A 27982-nucleotide genomic window follows, 5' to 3' on the forward strand; every position below is an offset into this window, starting at 1 on the left:
TGTCCCTGGAACCACTATTCTGCTGACCACCGTCACTGGGGCTCTGGAGCTGCACCGGGACGGAGGGGTCCGCCTTGGGACCTGGCAAAGGACTCTGGCCATCAGGAGAGGCTGGGCCCTCGCCTGTGGGCTCCTGGGTGGTGGGTAAGGGGAGCGGCTTAACAAGAGTCCTCAGGGCTGCACCTGTTCCTCCGGGGGGTCCTCACCTGGGTCAGTCTCCAGGGTCCCACGATGGTGATTCTTAGCGTCAGGAGGGCAGCGGTGTGGAGCGGGGCTTCTCCAGTGTAATTCCCGGTCTCCCGGGACTGTGTGGGTCTGGGGCAGCGGGTTGGCATGGCCGGATGCGGACAGTGCTGCCCGGAAACCTCCCTGTGAGTATCAGGGGATGGAGGTTAGGGAGGTAGCACGGGACGGCCAGAACCAAGGTCTGCCTCGAGAGCACACTGGACGCTTGGCCCAGCCTGGCCGGCACAGCAGGCCACAGCAAGGGCACGGGCCTGGGGAGACGAGGAGGCCCCGAGCTGCACGTCACACGCCAGCAGCTCCCCCCTGGCTGCCACTCCAGAGCTGGACCAGGGTGCTGTCCACAGCGGCGCTGGCAGGGCCTTGGGACAACCTAACAGCAGATCAATCAGACCTTGCTCTACCTTCAGAAACAAGTCGGAACCCTGCCCCCGGCACCCGTCCAAGGCCAAGCTGCTCCCTGCTCTGCCCTGGCCCCCACCCCCATCCTGGATACAACAGCTGGAGGGCCCGTTCCTGGGGCTCCCACGTCCCCAGAGAACCCAGCCCCACGGCTCTGGCCACCCCTCTGACCTCACACGTCCACCCCACCGCACCCCTGCAGCACCTGGTCATGGCCCGGCGGCCCGGTCTTGCTTCAGCTGTCTGCCCCAATGTAACTTAAGGGGGGGTTCTCCCTGACCCACGTATAACATACACCGCCCCCCCCCACCAGCATCACCCGTCCTTCCAGCCGCTCCAGCTTTCTCCGGATACTTTCCCCCAGTGACCTGTCTGCTGCTCGCCCCCTGTCTCTGGCAGTTGGGCTCCCTGCTCCATCCTCGCACGCGGAAGGTGCCCGGTAAGCGACAAACGCCTGACGGACAGGTGAGTGAAGAGCCGTGGAAAACACCTCCGGAGAGGGAGTCCCAGGAGCCAAAGCCCTGGCTGGAGCGGCTCATGCAGCTGGGACAGATGACAAGAGGGGGCGCTGGTGGGCTGTGACATCCGCCCAGATGCCCGCCCCGCACAGACAGGTGGCTCACGGGCACACGTGCATGCAGAGGGAGCAGCGAGGGGCTGGCTGGGCCCCGGACACACAGCCGTGTCCCGGGAGGAGGGATGGGTGGACGGCAGTATGTGACGGGTCACGTGGGCGGCCGCTGTGGTGCAACTCGGCTCCCGTGGCGAGAAGTGAGACTCGGGGACTGGCCTGAACGGCCGAGCGCCCTGTGCACCAGGCCCACATGCCGTGTGCCACGCGGGTGCAGACTTTTGGGGGCAGACTTAGAAGGCTCACGGAGGACTCACTGTTACTGATCTCAAAACTTACTACAAAGCCGCAGGGGCCAAAACAGTGGGGTGCCGGCCAAGGACAGACGCGTAGACCAGTTGACCAGACTGGGAGCCCAGAGATCAACCGTCACACGTGTGGCCAAATGGTTTCGACAAGGGCACTAAGACCGTTCAGCCGGGAAGACAGTCTTTCCAACAAATGGCGCTGAAAAAACTGGACCTCCACGTGTGAAGGGATGAAGTTGGACCCTCCCCTAACACCATATAAAGGATAGACTCAAAATGGATCAAAGACCTAAATGTAAGACCTAAAGCAATCAAACTCTTAAAAGAAAACATAGGGCAAAACTCCATGATGTTGAACTTGGCAATGATTTCTTGGGTCTGACACCAAAGGCAGAGGCAATAAAAGCAAAGCTAGGCAAACTGGGGTAATGGGTCATGGGGTCTTCCGGCCTGTGCTGGGGCCCCCATATCTGCAGAACCCCCTGGACTCAGGCCTCTGCTTCCACCCTCTCCTGTGGGAAGATCTGTTCTCACCTGTGCACAGAAAGGCCAGATGCCCTTGGGGCCCCCTGAGACCTATCTGCTGACCCCCGGCAACTGGGATGAGCCCCAGGGGAAAACGCATGCAGCTAAACCCACTTCACCGTGGCTTCTGCTGCGTCCGGCGGGGCGAACACTTGCCGTGTTTCTCATACGCAGGTGTGACTGTCACGGGGCAGAGCTGACAGTTTGCCATCTGATCTCTGGAGAGAGTGGAGGCTGGGTTCCGGAAGCAGCACGTGGAGAATGACTAGAATCCACACAGGTGTTTGAGCCCCTGTGACGTCTGTGTCCGTGTGCTGAGGGGACACGGCCGTGCATGGCGTCCGCCCCGAGGTCAGCCTGCAGGCACTGAAGCCTCCACCTGAAGGTGGAAGGAGACAGGAGAGGGGAGGGGGAGACGGGACAGGCCCCCAGGGGTCTCTCCGCTCAGCTGGAGCCCGGCAGCCCTCCTGCTGTTCTGCCTTTCCAGATGGTCCCGGGTCCCCGGTTCAGGGGGTGTCTGTCCCTGGAAAGGAGCAGAGGAAAGGCAGGGATGAGGCCCCACAGATGCCGACTCAGGGCAGGATCCCGTGTAGATTAAGTGGGATTCAAATGTCGGGGTCCGCAGTTTACACGCAGCGCGTGTTCATTTGCATATCGTTTATGTGCGGTCTGGGCTGCAACCGTGCAGTTGAGAAGTTTCAAGAGGCCGCAGGGCCCACAGAGCCTCACAGACTGACTTTCTGCCTCTTAGAGAGAAAGTCTCCAAGCCCGAGTGGAAGGAGTGAGCACAGCGCCGCACTGTTTGCAGAGCAGCTCCGGGCGGGGACGGCTTCGGGCCCCTCTGCAGGCATCGCCCCCGTCTTGCCTCAGAAGGGCCGGAACCGCGTGGGCAGCGCCAGCCGTACCCGTGTCCTTCCTCATCGCGGCCGGCTGGGCGGGTGGCAGAGCTGGGCCCCGACCCTCCCCTGAACCTGGAGGCCTCCCCCTGCCCATGTCCGCATGGGTGGCCAGTAGGGGAGGGACCGCGTCAGGAAGCGAGCTGCGGTGTGAATGTTTGCTACGATATTTGCAAAAGGGACTTCGCTTATTTCGCTCATCTTTATCTAGATTTATGCCATTTTCTGGTACAGATACAAACTCAAAATTGGGCTGTTCGGGGTCCAAAATGCCCCCTGCCTCACAGCCCTCCAGGCATCCCTTCCCGACTTCTCACCAAAATACCAGTGAAGACTCAAAGCAATCCAGTTCCAGATGGATAAAACCCTTATTTTTAAAACAAAGTGATTAAAATACGAGGAATAAATGAGCACAATGTTTGTATTCTTGCAGAGTGAAGAAATACTCTCTAAGCATATCATAAAGGCAGAAACTCTAAGGATTCAGAATTAAATTAAGGACTGAACTTTTCTTCATGACTGAAAATATCCCAGGAACAAAATGGAAAGGCAAATGGCTTTGGAGGAGGCAGGAATTTCAGCCTTTATGGCACAGTGTGTGATGATGTCGTCAGCGCTTTGACATACGCAGAGGCCAAGAGCAAGGCAGGTGCCTGGCTGACCTGGCAGGTGCCTGACCCCGCCCACTTGCCGCCCGCATCCCCCCGTACCTCTTCTCAGGGTCTGCACGGTGCTGGCCTGGAGTCCTGGGGAATTTAGCCCCCGCATCCACTCCACCAGCAGCCTCGACAATGCCTGACGGGGCCGGGGGTCAATCACTCAGCTTTCTCACCCTTGGGAGGGGATGCCGGCCCAGTGGCTTATAGGACCCCTTCCCTGACTGCCTTCTCTCTCCCGCTCCCTTCCCCTTCCCGAGGTGGGACCATCTCCCAGATAAGCTGCTTAGAGGCAGCTCCCGGACTCGGGATCTAGTCCTGAGGGAATCAAACCAAGATATTCCCCCAATTAAAAGCGGGAAAAAAGGGCCACCAAAAGGGAAACACAGACAGCCAGTACCTATGTGAAAATGATTAGGAATCTAGAGTTACAGACTCTAATGGGAGACGTGCAGCCTCCAGAGGGTGCTAAGGCAGAACCAGAGCGTCAGAGCCTGGGACCTGTCGTCCCCACACCCTTCAAGACGTATTTTGGGCCACATTCACGCGATCATTAAACACACACGGCGCAATTCCACTCTGTCGTTTACTCGAAGAAACTAATGGGATAAGTGTGCAAAGAGCCCCAGGTATGCACGAGATGTTTAAAGCAAAGACAAGGAAACGCAGCACACTTAAATGGCCAGTAACAATGGACAGCTTACTGCAAGTATCCTTGATTTCCACAGTGAAATACCACGAAACCACCGAAAAAGATGACTGCATTATCTATATGTTGTCATAGAAAAATACTCATGATACACGAGGTGCAGACGGTGGGATAATGAAACAGTGTGTAGAGCGGCGCCCACTGTATATGCAGACGCTGACAGGTGTAATTTCTGCACTGGAGAATGTCTAGGAAAGGGGAGAGCAGCTACCATTCCAACTGCTGTTTCTTTGGAATGGTGGGTGGCGTAGATCATTCTGTTTTTGCCTATCTGTTTTCTCACTTTTCCATAATAAATATGCATTAGTTATGTGGTTTGAAAAAAGCTGGCCCCTGCTCCCGCCAGAGAACAGTCGCGGGTTGCCGCATGCTCTGAGTACAGAACGCTGTTCGCACCTGCACTGCCCGATGTTTGGTGTGTGCCCCCAGTCCAGAGGCGTTGTCTCCACACCACCACTCAGACCCGTCAAGGCAGGAGCACGAGATCCCCAGATGCTCACGCCTGGGGCTGGCCCTGCTCTAACCAGCTAGACCCCTGCGGGGGGCTACTCTCCCCAGGGATAACTGTGCCTTCAGCTTGGGGAGGGGTCATCTGCTTGGCCCTGGTGGCTCCCTGTGGGTCCCACTGTCCGTGGCCTTGGCCAGCCCCTGGGTTGTGTCTTCCAGGTGGGCACAGCCAACAGTGCCTCTTTCCTCCTAGTTCCAGCTAAAGTCCCAGGGAAGATGCTCATTGGCCAGGATTGAGTCACATGTTCATCCTGAGCCAATCATGATGGCGGGGCCAGGGGTGGCGTGCACTGACGCGGCCAGCCAAGACCCTGCCCATCCCTGGAGTGGAGGAGGCAGGTTCAGCCCAAGAGAACCACCTAAGGAGAGACTGGGGTGACTGAGGGGCTCACAGGAGGGGCATGGATGTTCCCACCACCCTTGTTGGGTGGCGCTGCTCCGTGCTGACCCCGCCAAGTGTGCACAGACCCTTTGTCCTCACGCAGCCCACTGTGAGGGGCTGCTGCCACTCCCAGCCCTGGGAGGGGAGGTGACACCCAGGAGGGGCAGAGCTGAGCCCTGGCTGGGTGATGGGCCCTGGACCTGGACCCTGGGCCAGGCCAAAGGCAGGAGAGGGAGGCTCTGGGCAGCAGTATCTGGGAACCCCTCGGCCATGGTCAGGCTTGGTTGGGGAGCGGGCTGAGGGGAAGGTGAGGACCCTTGGCCCAGGTCCCAAGGAGCCTGGCTGATGCCCCTGGAGCACCAAGGTCAAGTGGTAGCGCTGGGACGGGGATGGGATGGATTTCCCGCCGACATAGGAGAAGAGCCAAGGGGACATTGGGAGGTCGGTACCAGGGGAGCCCCAGAACCCCCACTCCCCACACCCCTCCCCAGGCCAGCCAGCCCAGGGATCTCCTGCTCCCACCTGAACCCAGCCAGCTCCACTGGGGGCAGCAGAAGAGTGTCTGAAAATTACAAAGCCATGGCCAACAGCCTGCACCACCCTGGACACGGTGACCCAGGACACACAGGACACTGAGAATGCGGACTGGACCTGGCAGGCAGCCCAACTCCAGGACGGCCCAGACTCATGCCACCTCTTTGGGTCCAGACCCGGCCAAGGAGCACCCCCCGTGGGAGCACAGGAGGAAAGAGGCTCTCCTCTGGGACTGCCTACCTGGGGTACACGAGCCTGGGAGAGTGGGGCTGTGGGGAGACTGCAACGGGAGCAGGATGTGTATTGTCGTTGCAGAAGGTGGGGAAGGGTGAGCCAACGATGCCGTGGAAGTGCCCTGTGAGCAGCCAGCGGCATGTCCTGCTGGGCTGGCCGCACGCCTCTGCGTTCTGTGCCTGCACTTTTCACACCCTCTCAGGTAGGGAGGCCCCTCCCTGGATCACTAGACCCCCTGCTCACCCACTGACTGCTCAGCTAACAATGGCCTCGCCCCGCCTCGGCCCAGTATGGCCGGCCCCTTGGTCTCGGTGTCCTTGCTGATGACACGAGGCCATTTCATTACTCACTGGGCTGTCTTGGGAACACAGTGGCCAGTACCGGGTGAGCATCTGTCCTGGCCATGTGGGATCCTAGCAGCGGCGTGCAGGGACCCAGAGCCAGGCCACCCCAGTGCTGTGAAGTGTCACAATGGCAAGAACCTTTCCGCACAGCAAAAGCAGAGACACGGCTACAGTTCGTGCACCTTTTAGAGCAAAGCCGGCTTTGTGCCACGCACGTGCCATGTGACCCATGCAGCAGTCAGGGAGGTAACAGTGTTTCTCCCAGAGCAACCTTGGGGCTCCACCCTGGGCACCGTTGCAGAGGTCACTTGCGGGCAGCCAGGGCCATCCCCTGCCTTCCTGCACCCACACCCCAGGTCCTGGCAGGGGAGCCCTCAGGACCAGGATCTCACACACACACACAGAGGACTTCCAGTTCTGGCAGATCCAGGGACTTGGTTCCCTGCCTGTCACTCCCACTGGAAGCAAAGGTGCTGAATAAACCATGAGCAGTAGTCCTCAGACACCCGAGGGAGCTGGCAGGGGAGGAGCGAATACGCAGAGGCTGGAGCTGGGGTGTGTGTGGGAGCCCAGGGGAGGCCCAGGTCGGGGAGGTTCGGGGCCGGCCAGACCAGTGCAGCCTAGTGGGGAAGCCCTACCCACACGGGGGCCCGCCCTCTCCTCACAAAGGTGAACCCGGATAACTCCTCAACCCCACCAGCCAGGGGACTGCCAGCCCCTAATTTTGGCATTGAGAGGAGGAGGAAACCTCTCCGTTGGGATGTGCGACTGCTCACGGACCCTCAGGAGGCTGGCATACCAAATTCACACCACCTGAGGACCCCAAGGCCCAGAATTTCAGCCGAAGTGGTTTCAGTCTGGCAGTGCCTCTGGGAGAACCCAACCTCAACCTGACCTCAAGGAGCTCCCACAGGTAAAAGTCCAAGACACAGGAAATCATAGTAAAAAACCACAAAGCACACAGGCCAGAAGCCACCACAAGTGAGTCAAGAAACCAGAGGCAGCAAAACAGGTCGCAGGTGCTCCGACTGGGGGGCTGTCAGGGCAGAATACCCGGTGAGTTAGGTGTGCCTGGGTCAATACAACGGGACTTAACATATGAATAAAGGGCACGTGACCAACAAAAATGTAGCAAGCTAAACTGAAAATGACCAAATAGAATTTCTAGAAATGAAGAGTATAATAAATGGAGATAAAACTCAGTGGATTAAGAAGTAAATAAAATTAAAAATAAAGATTCAGTAGTCAAGGGATTGATTTAATTGCAGTTAAATGAGGTTAAAGAAAGAACTAGTGAAATGGAAGATAGAGCTGAAGAAATTTTCTCTAATTCGGCAGACACACAACCACGGAAAACGTGAAGAGTACATGATTAAGAACAAAGAAAGTGGCAAGTATGCACAGTTAAATGTAATAAGTAGATGATCTAAGACACCACGTGTTGTCTACCCACCTAGATAAAATAGACAAGAGCACGAAGAGCAGTGTGGGCTAACCTCAGGCTGTGGGAGCTCAGGCAGGCAACTTACATGACTGATGAGATGCTGGATGCAGAGCACACAGCTTCTTGACTTTTAAGGGGAAGGGGCAGCAGAGCAAGAAAGGAGAGAACAAGAAGCATACGGAAAGGGAGACAAATATCAAGGTTAAGGCAAACATGCGGTGAGACGTCAACAATGCCAAAAGTCGATTCTTTGAAGATGGCTGGTGAGACGGACAAACCCCTGGCCATCCTGACCACGAAGGAGGAGGCACAGATGACTAGTGTTAGGGATGAGAACAGAAGACATAACCACAGATGCTCCACCAATTACGTGGGGGTTGTTATGAATAACTCTGTCCTCTTGGATGAAGTGGATAGAACTCTGGAAAAATATAACTTAATAAAAGCAAGCCAAGAAGAAATAACTGACCTGAATAGTCCTGTAAACATTAGTAAAATTGAACCAGTGGATAAAACCTTTCAAAGCAAAGCAGGCCTAGATAGTTTTAACCGGCAAGTTTTACCAACATTTAAGAAAGAAAGGATTCTAATCTAAAAAAAATTATTTCAGAGCATATGAAAAGGAACTTTTTCTAAAAGTCTATGTCATATATCATATCTTAATGGTGAACTCTTGAAAGTGTTCCCTTTAAGGTCAGGAACAAGGCAGAGGTGACCACTGTCACCATTCTAGTCAACACTGTATAAGTCCTAGGAAAGGTTCATAGGGAAGACAAGAAAAGAAGTAAAAGCCAGCTTAAATAGTTAGAATTTTCGTCTTCTCACGTAAATGTAGGTAGCCCAGGGCTGGGACTGGGGCTCCATTCTCAGTTGATCCTGCTGCACAGTCATCCTCAACACTTAGCTGTTAACTCATCGTCCAAGATGGCTGCCCAAGTGCTGGCCATCATGTTTGTATTCCAGCCAAGTGGAGAAAGTAAACGAGAAGGAAGTATGACTGCTCTCTGCTTGGACGTTACTTGAGAGGCCTAGCTACCGCTTCTACTTCTACCCCACTGGCCGGAGGACATTTTTGGACTCAGCTGTCACCTTGATTCTGGGTGGCCACAAGTGGAGAACAAATGGAGAATGGGGCAGGGATGCAGGGACAAGCAGTCAGAGCTGAGAGGACAGCTCAGGCAGTGGGCAGACTGAAGGTCCAAGCCAAGACCGGAGGTCATCCCCTGCTGGGAGTGGTGACATGCCACTGACATCCCCCAGCTGCGCCCACCCAGCCTCCAGCCCCTTTGGGGGATGAGGGGAGGAGGCAGTGGGATGGCCGTTGGTCTTCTCTGGCAGCTGGAGCAATGTGGGCCGGACTCTGGCCTGGCTTGCAAGACACCGCATGACCTTGCTCGTTTCAGTGCCATGTGAGGGAAGACGCGTCGAGCAGCTGTTTTGCTGCCGGGGTCCATGTACTGGCAGGAGGGCTTTTAGCAAATGTGCAGAGCACGGTGGCCTTTGCCATAATTTCAGCAAAGCGTATTTTTAGCTTAAGGACTCCGGCGCGACCTGACTATGCAGCCCCAGAGCCTAAACCTGCCATCAGAGCCAGGGCGGAGGCAGCTGGTCCCCCCGCCCCACCAACCAGTCCAGACAGTGCCTGTCAGGAGGACCAAAGCAAAGGTCTTGTGGGTCACACACTCCAGAATGTTTAAAACACCTGCCAGACAAGGGACCAGCTGCAGTGCCGGTGCTGCATTTAGCAGTGAGTACATGGGGGCCGTGGGGGCCTCCGCCGAGAAGAGAGGACCCTGGATGCCCAGTGGGGACCCCACGGTGTGTGCGGAGGGGCAGAGTCTAGGAGCTGCAGGGCCCCAGCTTCCGTCACCTTGTCGTGGAATCCTCTGTCCCCTCCGCAGGGCCAGCAGGAAGGGCTTCTGTGACGGGTGACGGGGGAGCCCAGAGGTGCAGCCTTGCAAATTCCCATCGAGGTTATTCTCAGAACGCAATAGCCGGGAGGACGGGCAGGGCATCTGTCAGAGATGGAGCCGGCGTGATAACCAGGCACTGTGCCCCAGAGGAGAGGTGGGCTGCGTCAGCAAGGCCTCAAAGCGACTGGGTTTAAATCTTTTCTGCAGGTCGGGTCTGAGGCGGGTGTGAACGCTCCTCTAGCCTAGGTCCAGTGGTGAGGAATTGGGTGGTGAAGCCCTCGAGGGCTACGCTGCCCCTCCTGGTCTTTCTGGAAGGGGCCCTGGGCACCCCCAGCCTGACCAGTGAGCAGGGTACACACGTAAAGATTGAACCCCAGGTGCGACGATACGCAGAAAGGCAGTCCGGCCACTCGGGGCTCACGTGAGGCTGTGGGGAGGCAAGAGGGCTGGGCCGGCCCCGCCCAGAGCAGGACCCTCGTCCCTGGCGTCTGCCCGGTACCCCGGCCCTCGGCCTCCCAGTGGGCCCGGGTCAATCCCAGCACATTGGTCAACGAGACCAGAGTCCACTGGGTACCATCAGCAGGATGGCGCAGCAACAAGGGCCGCAGGTTTGCTGGGCACCCCTGGGCACCCCTTCAACTCGAGGGTCCCCCTGTCAGCAGGGCATATTGGAGGAGGGGCGGGGCTTTGTCCAAGCCCCAGGTTAAGAGTTACTCATGGATGAGAGCTCCTAGTCTACAAGCTTTCCTGGAGTCCTTATCGTTTAAGAAACGTGTCCCTGAGGACAGGCCAATACATTGTGTCATCCTGGTGCAGAGTCCCCGCCTTGGTCCGCAGTGTGGGGTTCCCTGAGGGGGAGGGGAAGGCCGGTGCCCTCCTTCCCACGATCTAGGTCGAGCCTCCTTCAGTCTCCGCACGCTGTCTGGGTCCGGACCCTCTCCCCGGGGCGCCCCGCTCCAGCACTCTCTGCGGGTGAACCCCCTAAGCAAGGTGGAGTTCACCCCTGGACACCGAATGTCCTGGAGCAGTGGCTGCAGACCGCCATGGATTGGGGGGCCTTGTGGGGTGGGGAGCGTCCTGGAGAGGGGAGGGAGGGCTGCAGGGGCTTCCACGGGGGGCCACGGCTGGCTGCCCCACCGCCACCTGGGACAGGAAGTTCTGCCCCCCTGTGGCCCTCGGGACACTGCCTCCTTCGGGGAGGCCCTGTGGCCCCTGGACATCCCACCCCCGCCTTCCATCAGAGCCCACCAAGGGGGACCTTGTCTCTGACCTTCGACCTCAGAGAGCTTGGTCCCGTGGCCAGTGCAGAGTCTGGAGAAAGTGGCCCTGGCATCACCCAGGGACAGCTCGGGGGCACTGCCGAGTGTTGCTGGGGGCATCAGGACTTAATATCGCAAACAGGGTCCACGACCGACCGGCACAAGATCACGACACCCTGCCTGCCCCCAGCCTGGCTGACGCCAGCCTGCGTCTGGTCCCCGCTGGGGGACACAGTTCTCACCCCCAAGAACAGGTGTTGTCAAGTGTCACCAGCCATGAGGTTCCTGTCCCAGCCCCATCTTCCCTGAATGGAGGGTGTACCAGGGACGGGAGCTCTCCGTCAGCCTCCCCCTGTCCCCACAAGTGTAACGAGGCCCAGACAGGCAGGAAGTGTGGCGTGTGACAGCTCAGATAATGGTTCTAATGAGAGGGGCTGCGGGACAAAGGTGGCATTCAGCGCGTCCTGGGACAGCGGGTCCCTCCCGGCCCGTTGGCGGCAGGCGGTCCTGGATCACCAGCTTTCTGAGGGCGCCCCCCCACCCCACAAGCCTGAGTTTAACGAGCGGCTCCCCTGTGTGGCCACCTCCAGACCCCATCTTGGCTGGAGTTCCCTGTTCCCGTGGGGCTGCCGGAGCCCCAGCCTGACTTCACCCACAGGGCTTCCTGTCTGAAAGCAGTTCTGCCTCTTCGTCTGGTCTTCCTTGTAAACTGGCAAAAACTCACCAATGGTGGGTTTCTGCGGGTTTGGCAGCTGTGGCCCCATTTGAAACAGTTTAAATGAGCAAAGAGCGAAAGGGGGTAAAATTGCAATCAGTGTACAAATAAAATACACTTTCCAGTTTAGTACTTGAGTAAACCAGAGTGTGCGTGATAAAACTTTAGGTTCAGAAACTAGCAAAGCTACTTTGGAATTACACAGGATGTCCCGAAACACTGAAGGCATCTCTGCTTCTCCCTAACGTTCACCCACTGCCTATAAGAGTTAGCAGAAAGAAAGAAATCATAAAGATCAGACCAGAAATAAATGAAAAAGAAATGAAGGAAACAATAGCAAAGATCAATAAAACTAAAAGCTGGTTCTTTGAGAAGATAAACAAAAGTGATAAACCATTAGCCAGACTCATCAAGAAAAAAAGGGAGGAGACTCAAATCATTAGAATTAGAAATGAAAAAGGAGAAGTAACAACTAACACTGCAGAAATACAAAAGATCATGAGAGGTTACTACAAGCAACTCTATGCCAATAAAATGGACAACCTGGAAGAAATGGACAAATTCTTAGAAAAGCACAGCCTTCCAAGACTGAACCAGGAAGAAATAGAAAATATAAACAGACCAGTCCCAAGCACTGAAATTGAAACTGTGATTAAAAATCTTCCAACAAACAAAAGCCCAGGACCAGATGGCTTCACAGGCGAATTCTATAAAACATTTAGAGAAGAGCTAACACCTATCCTTCTCAAACTCTTCCAAAATATAGCAGAGAGAGGAACACTCCCAAACTCATTCTACGAGGCCACCATCACCTTGATACCAAAACCAGACAAGGATGTCACAAAGAAAGAAAACTACAGGCCAATATCACTGATGAACATAGATGCAAAAATCTTTAATAAAATACTAGCAAACAGAATCCAACAGCACATTAAGAGAATCATACACCATGATCAAGTGGGGTTTATTCCAGGAATGCAAGGATTCTTCAATATACGCAAATCAATCAACGTGATACACCATATTAACAAACTGAAGGAGAAAAACCATATGATCATCTCAATAGATGCAGAGAAAGCTTTTGACAAAATTCAACACCCATTTATGATAAAAACTCTCCAGAAAGTAGGCATAGAGGGAACTTTCCTCAACATAATAAAGGCCATATATGACAAACCCACAGCCAACATCGTCCCCAATGGTGAAAAACTGAAAGCATTTCCACTAAGATCAGGAACAAGACAAGGTTGCCCACTCTCACCACTCTTATTCAACATGGTTTTGGAAGTTTTAGCCACAGCAATCAGAGAAGAAAAGGAAATAAAACGAATCCAAATCGGAAAAGAAGAAGTAAAGCTGTCACTCTTTGCAGATGACATGATACTATACATAGAGAATCCTAAAGATGCTACCAGAAAACTACTAGAGCTAATCAATGAATTTGGTAAAGTAGCAGGATACAAAATTAATGCACAGAAATCTCTGGCATTCCTATACACTAATGATGAAAAATCTGAAAGTGAAATCAAGAAAACACTCCCCTTTACCATTGCAACAAAAAGAATAAAATATCTAGGAATAAACCTACCTAAGGAGACAGAAGACCTGTATGCAGAAAATTATAAGACACTGATGAAAGAAATTAAAGATGATACAAATAGATGGAGAGATATACCATGTTCTTGGATAGGAAGAATCAACATTGTGAAAATGACTCTACCACCCAAAGCAATCTACAGATTCAATGCAATCCCTATCAAACTACCACTGGCATTTTTCACAGAACTAGAACAAAATATTTCACAATTTGTATGGAAACACAAAGACCCCGAATAGCCAAAGCAATCTTGAGAACGAAAAAGGAGCTGGAGGAATCAGATCCCCTGACTTCAGACTATACTACAAAGCTACAGTAATCAAGACAGTATGGTACTGGCACAAAAACAGAAATATAGATCAATGGAACAGGATAGAAAGCCCAGAGATAAACCCACGCACATATGGTCACCTTATCTTTGATAAAGGAGGCAGGAATGTACAGTGGAGAAAGGACAGCCTCTTCAATAAGTGGTGCTGGGAAAACTGGACAGCTACATGTAAAAGTATGAGATTAGAACACTCCCTAACACCATACACAAAAATAAGCTCAAAATGGATTAAAGACCTAAATGTAAGGCCAGAAACTATCAAACTCTTAGAGGAAAACATAGGCAGAACACTCTATGACATAAATCACACAAGATCCTTTCTGACCCACCTCCTAGAGAAATGGAAATAAAAACAAAAATAAACAAATGGGACCTAATGAAACTTAAAAGCTTTTGCACAGCAAAGGAAACCATAAACAAGACTCAAAGACAACCCTCAGAATGGGAGAAAATATTTGCAAATGAAGCAACTGACAAAGGATTAATCTCCAAAATTTACAAGCAGCTCATGCAGCTCAATAACAAAAAAACAAACAACCCAATCCAAAAATGGGCAGAAGACCTAAATAGACATTTCTCCAAAGAAGATAGACAGAGTGCCAACAAACACATGAAAGGATGCTCAACATCATTAATCATTAGAGAAATGCAAATCAAAACTACAGTGAGCTATCATCTCACATGGGTCAGAATGGCCATCATCAAAAAATCTAGAAACAATAAATGCTGGAGAGGGTGTGGAGAAAAGGGAACACTCTTGCACTGCTGGTGGGAATGTGAATTGGTTCAGCCACTATGGAGAACAGTATGGAGGTTCCTTAAAAAACTAAAAATAGAACTACCATACGACCCAGCAATCCCACTCCTGGGCATATACCCTGAGAAAACCATAATTCAAAAAGAGTCATGTACCAAAGTGTTCATTGCAGCTCTATTTACAATAGCCAGGAGATGGAAACAACCTAAGTGTCCATCATCGGATGAATGGATAAAGAAGATGTGGCACATATATACAATGGAATATTACTCAGCCATAAAAAGAAACGAAATTGAGTTATTTGTAGTGAGGTGGATGGACCTAGAGTCTATCATACAGAGTGAAGTAAGTCAGAAAGAGAAAGACAAATACCGTATGCTGACACATATATATGGAATTTAAGAAAAAAAAATGTCATGAAGAACCTAGGGGTAAGACAGGAATAAAGACACAGACCTACTAGAGAATGGACTTGAGGATATGGGGAGGGGGAAGGGTAAGCTGTGACAAAGTGAGAGAGTGGCATGGACATATATACACTAACAAACGTGGAGTGGATGGCTAGTGGGGGGCAGCCGCGTAGCACAGGGAGGTCGACTCGGTGCTTTGTGGCCGCCTGGAGGGGTGGGATGGGGAGGTGGGAGGGCGGGGGACGCAAGAGGGAGGAGATATGGGGACCTGTGTATGTGTGTAGCTGGTTCACTTTGTTATGGAGCGGGAAATAACACACCATTGTAGAGCAATTATGCTCCAATGGCGATGTAAAAAAAAAAAAAAAGTTAACGGTTTCTGGAGTCTTGAGACTTGAATTGCTAACAGTTCTCATGCGCGAGTGAGCATTCACATATGAGTCCTGTCTGAGCCGGGGTCGGGGGCTGCATTTCTGAGCAGCTTCCTGGGAGCAGCGGGGGGCCCTGTCCAGGGATCTGGGGGCAGCTTCCGCCCCCACAGGCTCTGGGGGTGCTGGGGGAACCGTACGCTGCCTGAGGGGCAGGTGGCCGCATCTGGAGGTGAGGACCTGGCCGAGGTGACGGGGCACCGTGGGAGACGGTGTGCTCCTTTTCAGATTGTAAATAACGCTGCTCGATGTAGAAGATACGGGAAATCCACGAAAATCTCAGCAGGGGAAGTCACGAGTGCCCTCGGTAGCCTTTTTTTATCTTTATGTTATTTTGGTCTGCTGCTTCTCCCATGGCAAGCCCACAGCGTGTACTTATGATGTTGTAAACACACCCCCACTTTATTTAAACCCTGTCTAGGAGTCGGGGTCCCACGTAGGTTGGTGCACCTGCAGGGGCTGGGGTGGGGCTGAGCGTCCCCTGAGGGGACCCCGGGAGAGGGGTAGACGGGAAAACAGCTGTTTCTCTGAACCCGCTCGACACGGGCCCACAGGTGGGGCTCCTCCAGCGTCCTCCAGGCTCCAAGAAGCTCATATGGAATCTGGGGTCCGGGCTGCCCTGACACCCTGAAGGTTGTGGGACCTGAAAACCAGGCTCCACCCACCTCTCATTTATCAGCTGCCCCGGATGTCAGGGGTCAGAGGTCGGTCATGAGGGTCTCACTGGACCCAATCCTTGTTCCTGGACACCTGGGTGCTCCGTGTTTTCTGGAGCTGGGAGGAAGGAAGCGCCCTGGTGGGCGGGGGTGGGTGCCAGGGCCAGCTCACCAGGGCCTCGTTGGGGTCTTGGCCCCAGGCCTGCCCTGAAATGGGCGTCCCGCACTTCCATGTTATTCTGAGACACATGAGGACTCCGTCGGTTTTCCCTGAAGAACTTGCGTCTGGAGGAAGGCGGACACCTGGCCCCTCCCCCGCCAGACGGTGCCCGCAGCACCGGTTCACACGCGGCTGCCCGCCAGGGGGCGCAGCTGCCGAGAAGCAGAGAGTCTACCTTTGTTAATCGCGCTCCGGCAAACTTCGTGCTGTGCTGGCCTGGAAAGTGGGTCGCGGCCGGGCCAGCGGGGGCAGGGGGTGGGGGAGCCTGGACCCTCATCGGGCCGCGTGGAGCCACCGCTGGGGGAGGCCGGCTGCCCGGCTGGACGCGGTTTCTCTTCTGACTCACATAAGTATTTATAGCAGAAGAGAGACGCTCCAAGGCCAGGCTCCTGAGACGGGAGTTCGGAGAGATTAAATCTCCGCGCGGGCCTCAGCCCGTCTGCGCCCTCGGCCGCGCGGCGTCTGGCGGCCACCGATGAAGGGCAACTACTGCGGTTTCCCGCCGCCCGTTCCGGACGCGGCACATCTGCCCATCGCGGTCGCGAGAAGATGCCAACCCCAAAGGGGCAGATCCGTGCCCAGACGCCGGCAGCCTGGACGCGGTGGAGACACCAGGGAGGCCTCATGTCTGCATCAGCGCTCCCCCCGCAGAGCCCCCGGGGCGGGAGCTGCAGCCCCTCTTGTGCCGGTCACCTTGTGTCCAGTGGGCCCGGGGGACAGAGGCTGCACCTGTCCTGGGGAGCGCTGGCCTGGGCACCCCTGGGAAGGGTTCTTCTGGGCTTGGGCCCTAAACGTGCAGGGTTATTGCCAATGAAACAGCCAGAGGAGGGAATGGCTGGTGTCCCCAGGGGTCAGGCACAGGTGTGACACGAGTGCCAGGTGTCACCCAGACTGTCGGGGCAGCGAGGCCCCAGCTTCTCTCCCACCCCTGGGCTCTGGCCAGTTGCAGACAAGGAGCAAAGAGACGGCAGAAGAGAGGAAGGCCCAGGACGGCCCGGCCTCGTAGCACAGGGCAGTGGGGGTGGGAGCAGGAAGGGTTTCCTGTCCCAGAGGCCTTGGCTCTGTGTCCCCTCCACAGCGCCCCCTCCAGAGAGGCCAGGGCCCACCGGCCTATGTCCTGCCACTGAGAAGGAGCTTCCGGAGAGGCGCTGGCCCCCCAGCTGCTGGCCGTCACCCCATTAAGCCCGGGGTCAGCCAGGCCCCTGCCTCCAGTCGGGATGGCCCTGAGGCCCCCTCCTTGCCCACTCCTCCAAGGCCGCCTTGTACCATCATCCTTCCGTCCTGCGCGGGCTCCGCGCGGCCTCTCTGGGAGGGGGCGGTGCTGTGGTGAGAGATGATGCCTGAGACCCCGCCCACATGCCTCTCACGTGTCTCTGAACCCCCCTCTGGAAGTCCCATGGCGGGGAGTTAAAAACCCTAAAGTCTGAAAGAAAGGGTTAAAGTGCCCTGTTCTTGGGGAATTTGCGTCCAGGCTCAGAGAGCTGAGTCCTGTCTCAGGACAGTGGCTTGGCACGGTCGGGGTCAGCTGTGAGTGAGGCCAGGAGACGGCCCTAGACTCACACAGGCCACCCCGCCGTCGTTGGGTGGGAACGTGTCCACAGAAGCCTGAACTCGGGGCGCAGGGACCCCTGCAGTGGCCCAAGGGGTCTGAGAGGGGGAAGCGTGGACATCATCTCAGGCCTGGCCTCACCAGCACCCCGCCAGCCTGTCCTGCTACGTGTCCAGGTCCGGGGCCCACCAAGAGGCTGGCGATGGCTCCGGCCCCCCGGCCTTACCTGGGGGAGAGCCCCCACTGCCCGTCCCCTCGTGACACTTTCCTTCGCCCACAGGGTCCCCGTGCCCACCCCTCTTTGTGCGTTGGGGGCTCCCAGTGCCCCTGAGTGTGCCCGGCCTGCAGTCCTGGGGGTGGCCTGGCTGCAGGCTCTGGGTCCCTGCCCGGGGCCAACTGTCTCCCTCCAGCGCTGACTCACTCTGGCCCGTGGGTCCTGCGTCCTGGTGGTGCCCCCTCCTCCCACGTGCATTTCAGGAGAGCCCCCTCCGTGGAGCTCTCACCTGGGGGCTGCAAAGGGTCCTGACCTATGGAGAAACGTTCTCGCAGTTTCATGTGCACCCCTCACAAGGTTAGAACAACTCATGGTCACCCAAGTGAACTTTATACCTAAATGTCTATATGCACTGCTGAAACCACTGAAGCATTAGAAAACTAGGATAAAGGTCTGAGGGTCGAGCAGCGGTGAGGAATTTTAGCATGACCCAAGGCCCAAACTGTAAAGCTAGTGGGACCTGATTTTCTAAGAATCTGAAATTTCTCTAGAGCAAGATTTAACGAACACAGCTGGAATGTAATGTCAGGCTGGGGAGATGGGGTTCACCCCAGTCCTACTAAGGAGCTGCTGGCGGGTTTGGGGAGGCTCCTCTCCCGGGGCACCTCGCTCCGTCTCGCTGGGGGGGTCTTAGCCGTCCCTCCCGCTCCCACCTCCCACAAGTTCATCTTGGGATTCATCCTCGTCCTTCTCTCTCTCTCTCTTGTTTTTCAATAATCAGTTTTCTGTCTCACAAGCCCTTCGTATCTGAAGACGTGTCTGTCTGACTCAGAGGCAAGGTCTTTCTCTGTGTCTGCTTTTCCTCTGTCCCCTTTGCACACGTCGGGTGTGTGTCCCCGTCCTGGCTCTGTCTCTCAGCCGCTCTGGCCACGTTCGCCTCTACCTCTGTCTTTTCAGTCCTGGGAGGATTTCTGAACTTCCCTTCGGATTCCTGGGCTTGTTTTTCTGGGGGGGGGGGGGGCGAGTTGCCCTTTGCTTTCAGAGTCAGCAAGCCCACATTTCTCTCAAGACCCTGTCCTCTTCCCAGAACGATTCCCGCTCATGCCCATAGGCACCAGGTCCCTCTGAGACGAGTTGGGCGCACAGGTGGGCTTTCGGAGCTCAGTCCCCCGGGCCAAAGGATCGGGTCCTGCCCCCTCAGGCTCTTCCACGGGGGGAAGGGGTGGCGGAGTGTCCCTTGCCCTCCTCCCTTTCTGAAGGGGCTGGCCTGGCTCGAGCGGAGTCCGTGCCCGGCTCGGGAGTTGGGGTATCAGATCCTTCAGCCTGGTTGTCAGATGGCCCTGCCGCACGGGGGGACCCAGCTCCCAGTCAACCCGATCCCAGGGGCAGGGTGGGAGCTTCCCAGAAGATTCTGTGTCTGAAGGCAGTGGTCAGGGTCGACACTGGCCCTTCTGTGGGGTGACCTCCCCCTGGGAGCCCCTCACCAGACGGTGAACCCCCCTGCATCCCCGCGTGTGAGAACTATGGGGTGGGCACGCTCCCTCCGTCACTCTGGGCTCTGTGTATATCCTGGAAATGCCGAGTAATTTCTCCCATGGGCAGGCACTGCCTGCTCCCTCCAGGGACCCGGTCCGCTCCTTCGGGTGATTTCAATAAGAGCCGGTGTTGGGGTGGAGGCTGTGCTCGCATCCCCGCCGTGAGCTGGGGGCCCCGGCTATTTTCATGCTTCCACCATGAGGCTGGCAGACGCCATCACCCCGTGTGTAGGGACATCTCTGTTCTAGGGCTCAGGGTGGCTGCCGAGGCCCCTGTGGATGACGGGGGGACTCGGGACCAGGCCAGGCTGGACCTGGGCCGCCTGAGGCCCGAGCCGGAGAGGTCTCTGTTTGCCGGCAGAAACGTTTGTGAAGGGGAGAGGCAGAGTTTACCAGGGGTCACCGGTGGCGGAGAGCCATCCGCGCATGTCTGTTTGGGAGAGCAGTGATTTATTTTCCTGTCTGAGCCTTGCTTTGCAGTGGGATTTGCAGCCACGAAAGTTCTTGGCCAGGACATTTGTGTCTTAGGAAATGTTGGGTTGCACTTTTATTTTTAGCTTCAGGAATGTGACACTTGATATTATTTGGGTTGTTTAAGATGGGCCAACTTTAAGATGAGAACTATGTCCCTTAACCCCACGCCAATCCTGGAACCTTCCCGTCTGAAAGGGAGGGTCTCAGTTCTGCACTGGAGAAAGCTAGCTGTCCTGTGCTCTGTTTCTGGGGAGGCTTCTGCCCGAGTTCCCCCCGTGTGCCCCGAGTCTGCGCCACCAGCCGGGAGGAACTGGGCTCTGGCGGGTCAGAAAGCAAACTGTTCTCCAAGCTGGTGTGGGAGCTGGGTTCTCAGGCCAGGGGGCAGATACCCCCATGGGGGGGGCCTCTCTGTGAGTGATGACGCCCCACCCCAGGACGATGCGTTGCAGACCCAGGAAGCTGCCTTTCCCTTGAGCCGGCTGAGCACGCAGCCCGCGAGCTCCTGGCAGCCCTTGGGTCTTCCCCGGGATGCCCAGGTGTACAGAGTGCCTGAGGGCGGAGTTATAGCCCTGGAGGGGGCCTTGGCCTCAGTACCTTCCATAGCTGTGCCGGGGGTCCCACTGTAATGATGGCCCTTAGGCTGGGATCGGGGTGTCAGGGAGTCACGCCCAAACCCCTGTCCTCAGCTGCCCACACACCTCCGTCTAAGGGGCCCAGGGGTCTCCATTCACCCCAGCCTCGAGGTCTGCACTTCAGCCTTTGCCCTTCAGAGCAGAGCCTGTCGGGGAGCCACGGGCCTGGATGTGAAGACCTTGGTTTGAGTCTTGTTTCCGCACCAACGACTGTCCTGAGTGAGCCAGGCACGTGCCCAGTGCCCAGCCCCTCTGAGACAGGAATAGCCCCGTGAGGATGAGATGGTGGAAATGCTCTGCCCCCACGACCGATGTCGCCCCTCACGCCTGCCTGGACAGCTGGACACGACCAGGCCTGCATGCAGATACTCTTGTCTCCCAGACGAAGAGGCGGTTGGAGATGGCTGGCGTCTTTCCTCGGGCCGGCTGGGTGCCTCCTCGGGGTGGGGAGGGGGATGGTCCCCCATGAAGCTGGAGCCGGTGCATCTCCTTCACATCCTGAATCGATTCCCCGAGTCGCTGAGCATTTTTCTCTAAAACAACTTCATTCTTTCCATTTTGCAGGGATTTTTTTAACGGGAGGCAAAGGCTTTTCCAATATTAAGTGAAACGTGTGTCACGCGGGGCTCACAGAGAGCAGCTGACCCGGCCCAGCCCCTGGAGCGCAGCACGGACACCGCCCGCCCGGCCTGCAGAGGCAACGGCCTCTCTGTGACTCCAGCTTCTTGTTCAGGGACCACCATCCCTGCCAGGATGTCACTCGCTCGTCCCCGAGTGCCCACGCCTGGCACAGTCTCATAAGTGCTGACACATCACGTATGCGACGCGCTAAGGACCCTGAGTGCTCTGTGAGGCAGGACGCAGCCCCGTGGGCTCTGAACACGCTGAGGAGGGTCCTCAGAGTCTCTGGACTCCGTGGCTGACTGCTGTGGAGGTGGGAGCAGCGGGGCCCGATGCCTCGGGACAGGATGGTTTTGAGGGCCTCAGACGTGCTTCTCCTCACGGGCAGAATGTGGTCGATCCAGCGCTGGTTGGGGGGGTGGTGTGTGTGTGTCTGTCCCTCGGCTCCGGGGTCAGCAGCCCATCTCAGTCTCATGGTGCTTCAAAAGCCAGCTGGTGCTTTTGGGGGTGAGACCAGGTTTGGGTTGGGGAGGGTCCACCTTCTTCTTCCTACTTCCCTGAGTCTCCCACATTTTCCACAACATTTTCATAATTTAGAAAGCTCATTTTTCAATGTCTGCACTAATTTTGGAAACAGCGTTTCTAGGTATCCTCGTTTCCAGCCTTGCTCCTGAAGGGTCTACGCTGCACCCCCTTCACTCCCAGGGTCACTGTGGGATGCGCTCGGTCTAAGCAGCAGCCCACCTGCCTGTCGCGGGATGAATGCCCCACTGTGGTCCTGTGCTCCCTTCAAGCCTACCCGAGTTCTTCCCCTGCGCTCTACCAGGCTCATCCTGTGCATTTTCTGTCCCAAACCTGAAATGGCCATTTCTCCAAGAAGTCCTGGCTTCTCAGAGTGAGAAATGGTCTTTAGAAACCACAGTTTGGTGCTAGGTGTGCTCAGTGCTGGTACAGCGCCATTGTTTCCAGGCTTTTCCAGTGGACAGATTTAGGAAATATACGTATTTTTAAGAGGAGAAAAAGCAGGAGCTCTGACTGCTATTTGTTCAGATTTATTGCTAACGAGCTTTCACTTTGCTCCATTGACGCTACACGGGGACCTCTGAGAGTCTCTCTTCTCCTACGTAAAAATTTTGGTTGTTACCGCAGTAACTTAATTCCTCATTTATTCACTCCTGCAGTCTATCTGAATAGTTTCAAAATAACAGCACTGATAAGACTAACCTCATGAGTGCCAGATGCACCCTAAGGCTTCTGTGCGATTCTCTGAGCTCTTAGAATATGTCCCACTGGGGATGCACAGTCACAGTGCTGTATTTTAAAATCTCTTGAAATAATATATGTTGAAGTCATTTACTAACCACAAATTTGTTTCTAGTTTTAAAATACTTTTTAGGGACTGATTTTCTTTAAAAAGTTATAAAACACAATCATATGGTTCCCCAGTCAAAACTCTATGACCAAGCACATTCTAGAAGCTTCACTGTCATCCCTCCCCTTCCTCACCCACCAGGCAAACGTTTACCTGATGGCTTTTGGTTTACCTTCCATTGTTTCTTTTTGAAGATGTAAGCAGAAAAAACTTTCAGAATTGCCCTTTTCTTACACCAAAGGTAGCTGTCTTATTCTTCCACATAAAAACCCATCCTGGGGACCCTTCCAGCTAGGCACAGGGAGGTCCTATGCTCCTTTCCAACAGTTTCCGGGGTCTCTCCTGCTGTCCACTGCGAGTGCAGAGCTGCTGCCCTTTGGGTCTGCCCCACAGCTGCCCGGACCCTGTGAACAGCGACTTACCTTGGCTCCCAGCAGTTGGGGCTCTAATGTCTGCAGGCCCAACTTCATGGAACCTCTGAAATTTATCCCAGTTTTAAAGTGTTTGATGTACACTCCAAGTCCACCAGGAATCCTCCTCCTCGGCAGGGAGGCCCAGGCTCTGGGCCCAAGGCCCCTGCGTTATTTGGGAAGGTGGCCTTCAGCTGACTGCCCACTCCAGACGCACGTGTGAGCCAGGGTCTCCCTGTGGAGAACGGAATTTGTCTGATCAATTTGGACCCGAAGCAGCTGCTGGAGCTGCAGAAGGCAAAGCGGGTGCCAACCCTGGCTCAGAGGGACCCAGAGGGTCACTGGGGTTGGCCTTGGTAACTGGACAGAACACCCAAGAGGTACCTCTGAGCCAGGCCTGGGTGGGCCCGTGACCTCGACTGGGGTATCATGGAGGCTGGATCTCCTCCCAGCCACTGGGTATGCTGGGTGCGTCCACACCAGGCAACTCAGGAGATTCTTTGATAACTTGTGACCTGATTCCTGGGGGATGAAGAGCACCCCATCCCTTTGTCTGTTCACTCACTCGTTGGTGCCCCCTGGGCCTCTCTCCCTCCAACACCGTCTATAAAAGGTGAGCTTTTGCATTTTCTCTGTGAACACGCCTTGTGGTTCAGCCCAGCAGACCCTGCTTCTCAGGCTGCACCCTTCATTGCCTTTGGGCCATTTGATGACTGTCTGTAGAAGTTCAGCTGGGTGGGGTGAAGATCTAGGTGCCGGGGATACGTCAGGGAAACCATGGGGCCCGGAGTCAGGGACAGGGGACAACATAGCCAATTGTGTACCTGAAGCAGGCTGGCCGGGGATGGAGCCAGGAGAGACGTGAGGGGGCTGTGGCCCTGGCAGAAGCCCGAGGGAGGTGAGTAGGTGTGCCTGGCCAGGAGAGCACCACAGGGCTGGCCCAGGGGACACAGGGGACAGCGGTCCAACAGCTGCAGAGGGGGGGCCGAGGGGAATGCATGGGGCCCCATGTCTCCTGCTGTGAGGAGCACAGGCCCCGGGAGAGGCATGGGGCAGGGGTCCAGGTGGGCGATGACCCCACCCAGGTGGCCGTGGAGCAGGTGGTGAGACAGACGTGGGTCCTGGAGGTGCTTTGAAGGTAGAAGTGGGAAGGTTTGCGGAGATTAGATGCAGTGTGAGGGAAAGAGGGGGCCGAGAAGGACCCCAAGAATTTGGGCCTGAGTTACAGGAATGGGCGAGCGGCCCAGAGCTGAGCCAGGAACACGGGGGAGGAGCGACTCAGGGAGGAGACATGGACTGATCAGGGAGCTCAGCTTCCCTAGCAACTGCCCTGACAACAGCCCCCGGGCCTTCTCCTCTGTGAGGTGTCATCTTTTTGTGTCCCCAGCACCCAGCACAGAGATGGGCACACGAGGGGCCTCAGTACATTATCTTTGGAACTGAATTTTTAAAAATCAACCTATTATAGCCCCTTGAGGTTTACAGGATAAACTGACGCCCAGAGCTGGGCACGGAGAGTGCTTGAGGCTACTTACTGGCAGAGTCAGGGTTAAAACAAGCTCTTTCTTCTCAGCTGTTCCAAATTGCCCCTCAGGCACTGCAGTTGGGAATGGGGCCCAGGTTCTCATAGATACTTAATGTTTCAGAGCTGGAAGAACCTTTGGAAACCATAGTTACTATTGGAAAGGGTCCATGGTGACACCACACCCATACCAAGAACAGGGTTCTTTGAAGAAAACAAAAAAAGAAACAACTGGAGAATAAGCCAGAGTTCTTAGAATTTGAAATGTGATTTTCAAAATAAAAATTCAGTGGAGGGCTGGAGGAGAAAGAGGAAGAATGAAAATTTAGAAAATTTTCTAAAAGGTAGAGAAATGTAGACAAAATGTGGATGAGTTCAGGACAAAGTAAGTATGGAGGTTTAATCTGGGTGCTCCTAAAACCACCTGTTAGGGTTTCCAGAATGAGAAAGCAGAGAACTGTGAGAGGAAATACTAAAAGAATTAATAGAAGAAAAGTTTCCGGAGTTGAAGAAAGTCAATCAGACTTAAAGGCCACAGTGTCCTGAACAGGAGGAAGGACAGAACATCGGCCCCTGAGGTGCCTGCTGAGATCTGGGAACGTTGGCGCAGAGAGAAGGTTCTAAGAGCTCAGCAAGAGGAAGGTGGAGCTCCTTGCAGGGGAACAGAATCATGTGCGATCAGCGTTGCGGGTGTTAGATTTCCATGTAGGGCCTTGGGACTTCTGGTAAACGCTGGCTTGGAACCTGGAATTCTATACCCAGCCAAACGGTCCATCAAGGCTGATGGAGAAGCAGAGCCACCTTGGGGCCTGCAAGAGCTCCAAACACGCATTTCCCATCTGACCTGCAACGAGGCTTGGAAGGAAGAGGAAGACATGTGACTGAGGGAAAGTGCTCCCCTGCTTCCCCCCAGCCAGGAGCACAGAGAGAGCGTCTGACAACTGGCCCAGGTCCAGATGGTACCGTCCTAGTCAGGCAGGGTCAGAGCCCCTCGGAGCGAGGTCTCCAATGCAGGTGGAGTCCTTTCGGCCACAGAATCATTAAGGAGCGGATGAGCTGGGGTGAAGACACATATTTCCATCATCAAGAAGGAGGAAGGCAATTGGAAACTCCCAGCTAAACACAACGTGCACGAGAGAACGGACGTCTGGCTGTGCCGGAAGCCGACGGGGCAGGGGCGAGGGCAGCAGAGGACATGTGGGGGGAGGCCTCCCACCTGTCCCATCGCCCTGGTGGCACTGCTTGTCCACGGGACCCCATTCCTTCTCTGCAGACCCAACCATGGCACGAAGGGAGTGTGCTGCTCCTGGCCACGGCCGGCGGGAAGCATGGAGCAAGGCATCTCTCTGACACGGGAAACAGGACGCCAGAAACCCACTTGCAGAAGACAGACGCTTTAACTGAAGAAAAAATAAAATTAAAGAAAAACTTTGCATGGACATTTGGCCTGATGGTACTTTATTTCATTATTAAGTTGTAAATCCCTTTTCTATGCTAATGAGCAAAGCTGGAGGTTAAGTATCACCTTTGGTCCAGGGAGGTGGTCGGGCTGGGTGAGGCTCTAAACAGGGTGGGAAATAAATGTGGCGCATGCTCTGCTCTCATTCCCTGGGGTCAGCGTCAGCCCCCACCCCAGCCCACGCTCCGCTGCAGAGGCCTCCGTGTGTGCGGGAGACTGGGGCACAGGGTCGCACACAGAGCCACTCAGGCGGAAAGATAGGAAGGGACCGTCTGCACCTCCTTCCTCCTTGATGCTACACTTGCTATCGAGCACCAGCACGTCCGCGGCCCAGGACAGGGCTGCTTCGTGTCTCCTCGGTGCCGCAGGTGTTTGCACCGAGCTTAGAACATCGAGGACGCTGCTGACGGTGCCAAAGCCTGAAACGCAAAGCAGAGGCTTGTGCTCCTTGGCATAAAAGGGAGTGTACGTGGTGTGAACCTTGAACATGTAAAAGTAGTGCTGTAGCTGATGGAGAGGGGAGGGGGAGAGAAGAGGGGGGAGGGGGAGAGGAGGGGGAGAGGGGGGGAGGGGAGAGGAGGGGGAGGGGGGAGAGGAGGAGAGGAGGAAGGGGGAGGGGGAGGGGACGGGAGGGGGAGGGGGAGGGGGGAGGGGAGAGGAGGGGGAGGGGGAGAGGAGGAGGGGGAGAGGAGGAGGGAGGGGAGAGGAGGGGGAGGGGAGAGGAGGGGGAGGGGGAGAGGAGGAAGGGGGAGGGGAGAGGAGGGGGAGGGGGAGAGGAGGAAGGGAGGGGAGAGGAGGGGGAGGGGTAGAGGGGGGAGGGGGGAGAGGAGGAGGGGAGGGGGGAGAGGAGGGCGGAGGGGGGAGAAGAGGAGGGGAGGGGGAGGGGGAGAAGAGGAGGGGAGGGGGAAGGGGGAGAGGAGGAGGGGAGGGGGGAGGGGAAGGGGAAGGGAGAGAAAAAAGGAGGGAGGAGGGGGAGGGAAGAGGGAGAGACGGGGAGGGAGAGAAGAGAGGTGGGGGAGGGGGGAGGGGAGGAGGAAGGCAGTGCAGTGTGCCAAGGAGCCGAGAGGATGTCCATAGGTGGCCCAGACCTAGAGACCCAGGTCCCACAGGGCTGGTAAAGCCAGCATGTCCCTTTTCCTAGAAATCACCCAAAAGCAGCACAGAGGAGAAATTAATGTGCAAACTCCGTTTTCTGGAAACCAAGGAACAGGGGATTGCCCAGACCTTCCGACAGGTGAAGTGAGGGCTCCCAGAGTCCTGTGATGAGCAGGAGGGAGAGAAAACTGAGGAGCTGGAGGGGACAGAGGGGGCCTCACAGCACATCTGGAGGCTGAAGCATCAGGCTGGAAGGGGAAGGCGGCTGGAAAGAGGACCAGCGTGCAGGAGACGGCCTGCACCGAGCAAGGCAGGGAGGAGGAAAGAAGCTGCATTCCTGCAGCATCGGGAGAAACCAACGTGCAGGAGCAGCCGGGACACTTTCTACAAAGCAGAGTATTTAAGGCGAGTTCTAGGGACTTCCCTGGCGGCTCAGTGGTTAGGACTTGGCACTTTCACTGTGGGGGTTCAATCCCTGGTTAGGGAACTAGGATCCCTCATGCTGTGCGGTGTGGCCAAAAAACAAACAAACAAACACAAGTTATAAAGCCTCAGTGTGTATGGTAGCGCCCGTGGGTGTAATTGAATAGAGGAAATAGACCCCCATGCACACGGGGGTGTGGTCTGCACCGAGACCAAAACTCACATCCTCGGGGAAATTAGTAGGTTGGTGGGGACACCTGGTAGCTACCTAGAGAAAAAGTTAGTTGCATTTATACATTACCCAGTGCAGTAGGATAAATTCCAATTGGCTCAAATATTTAATAGTTAAAAAATAAAATCTTAAAAGTGTTTTTTTTTTAAATGAGAGAATTCTTTAAAAATTCAGAAGGGAAAAGGCTTTTTAAATTGTGACACAAAAACCAGAAACTATGAACAGCTGATTAATTTGTCTATAAAAAAATAAAACAATTTCTGCACATCCTAAGCTGTTGTAACCAAAGTCAAAAGACACAGTGGGTTGTGCACCTCGTCTCATCCCACAGACAAAGGGCTCTAATATATAAAGAGCTCCTAGGAATCAAGAAGAAAAAGACTAATAATATAAAAAGTGAGAA

At 55.2% G+C, this 27982-nt stretch overlaps 1 protein-coding gene across 1 annotated transcript in view; it reads left to right on the top strand.

Moving 5' to 3' along the window:
* Window positions 1–341: 341 nt before the first annotated feature.
* Window positions 342–27982, top strand: part of LOC132520341 (olfactory receptor 1571-like) — a 41659-nt gene continuing 14018 nt past the window's right edge. The window contains 2 exon segments of the mRNA XM_060149095.1: window positions 342–371; window positions 1045–1110. Of these exon segments, the coding sequence (XP_060005078.1) occupies window positions 342–371; window positions 1045–1110 (96 nt within the window).

Source organism: Lagenorhynchus albirostris, chromosome 5 (genome assembly GCF_949774975.1).
Source record: "Lagenorhynchus albirostris chromosome 5, mLagAlb1.1, whole genome shotgun sequence".
In the NCBI taxonomy this organism is placed as follows: Eukaryota; Metazoa; Chordata; class Mammalia; order Artiodactyla; family Delphinidae; genus Lagenorhynchus; species Lagenorhynchus albirostris.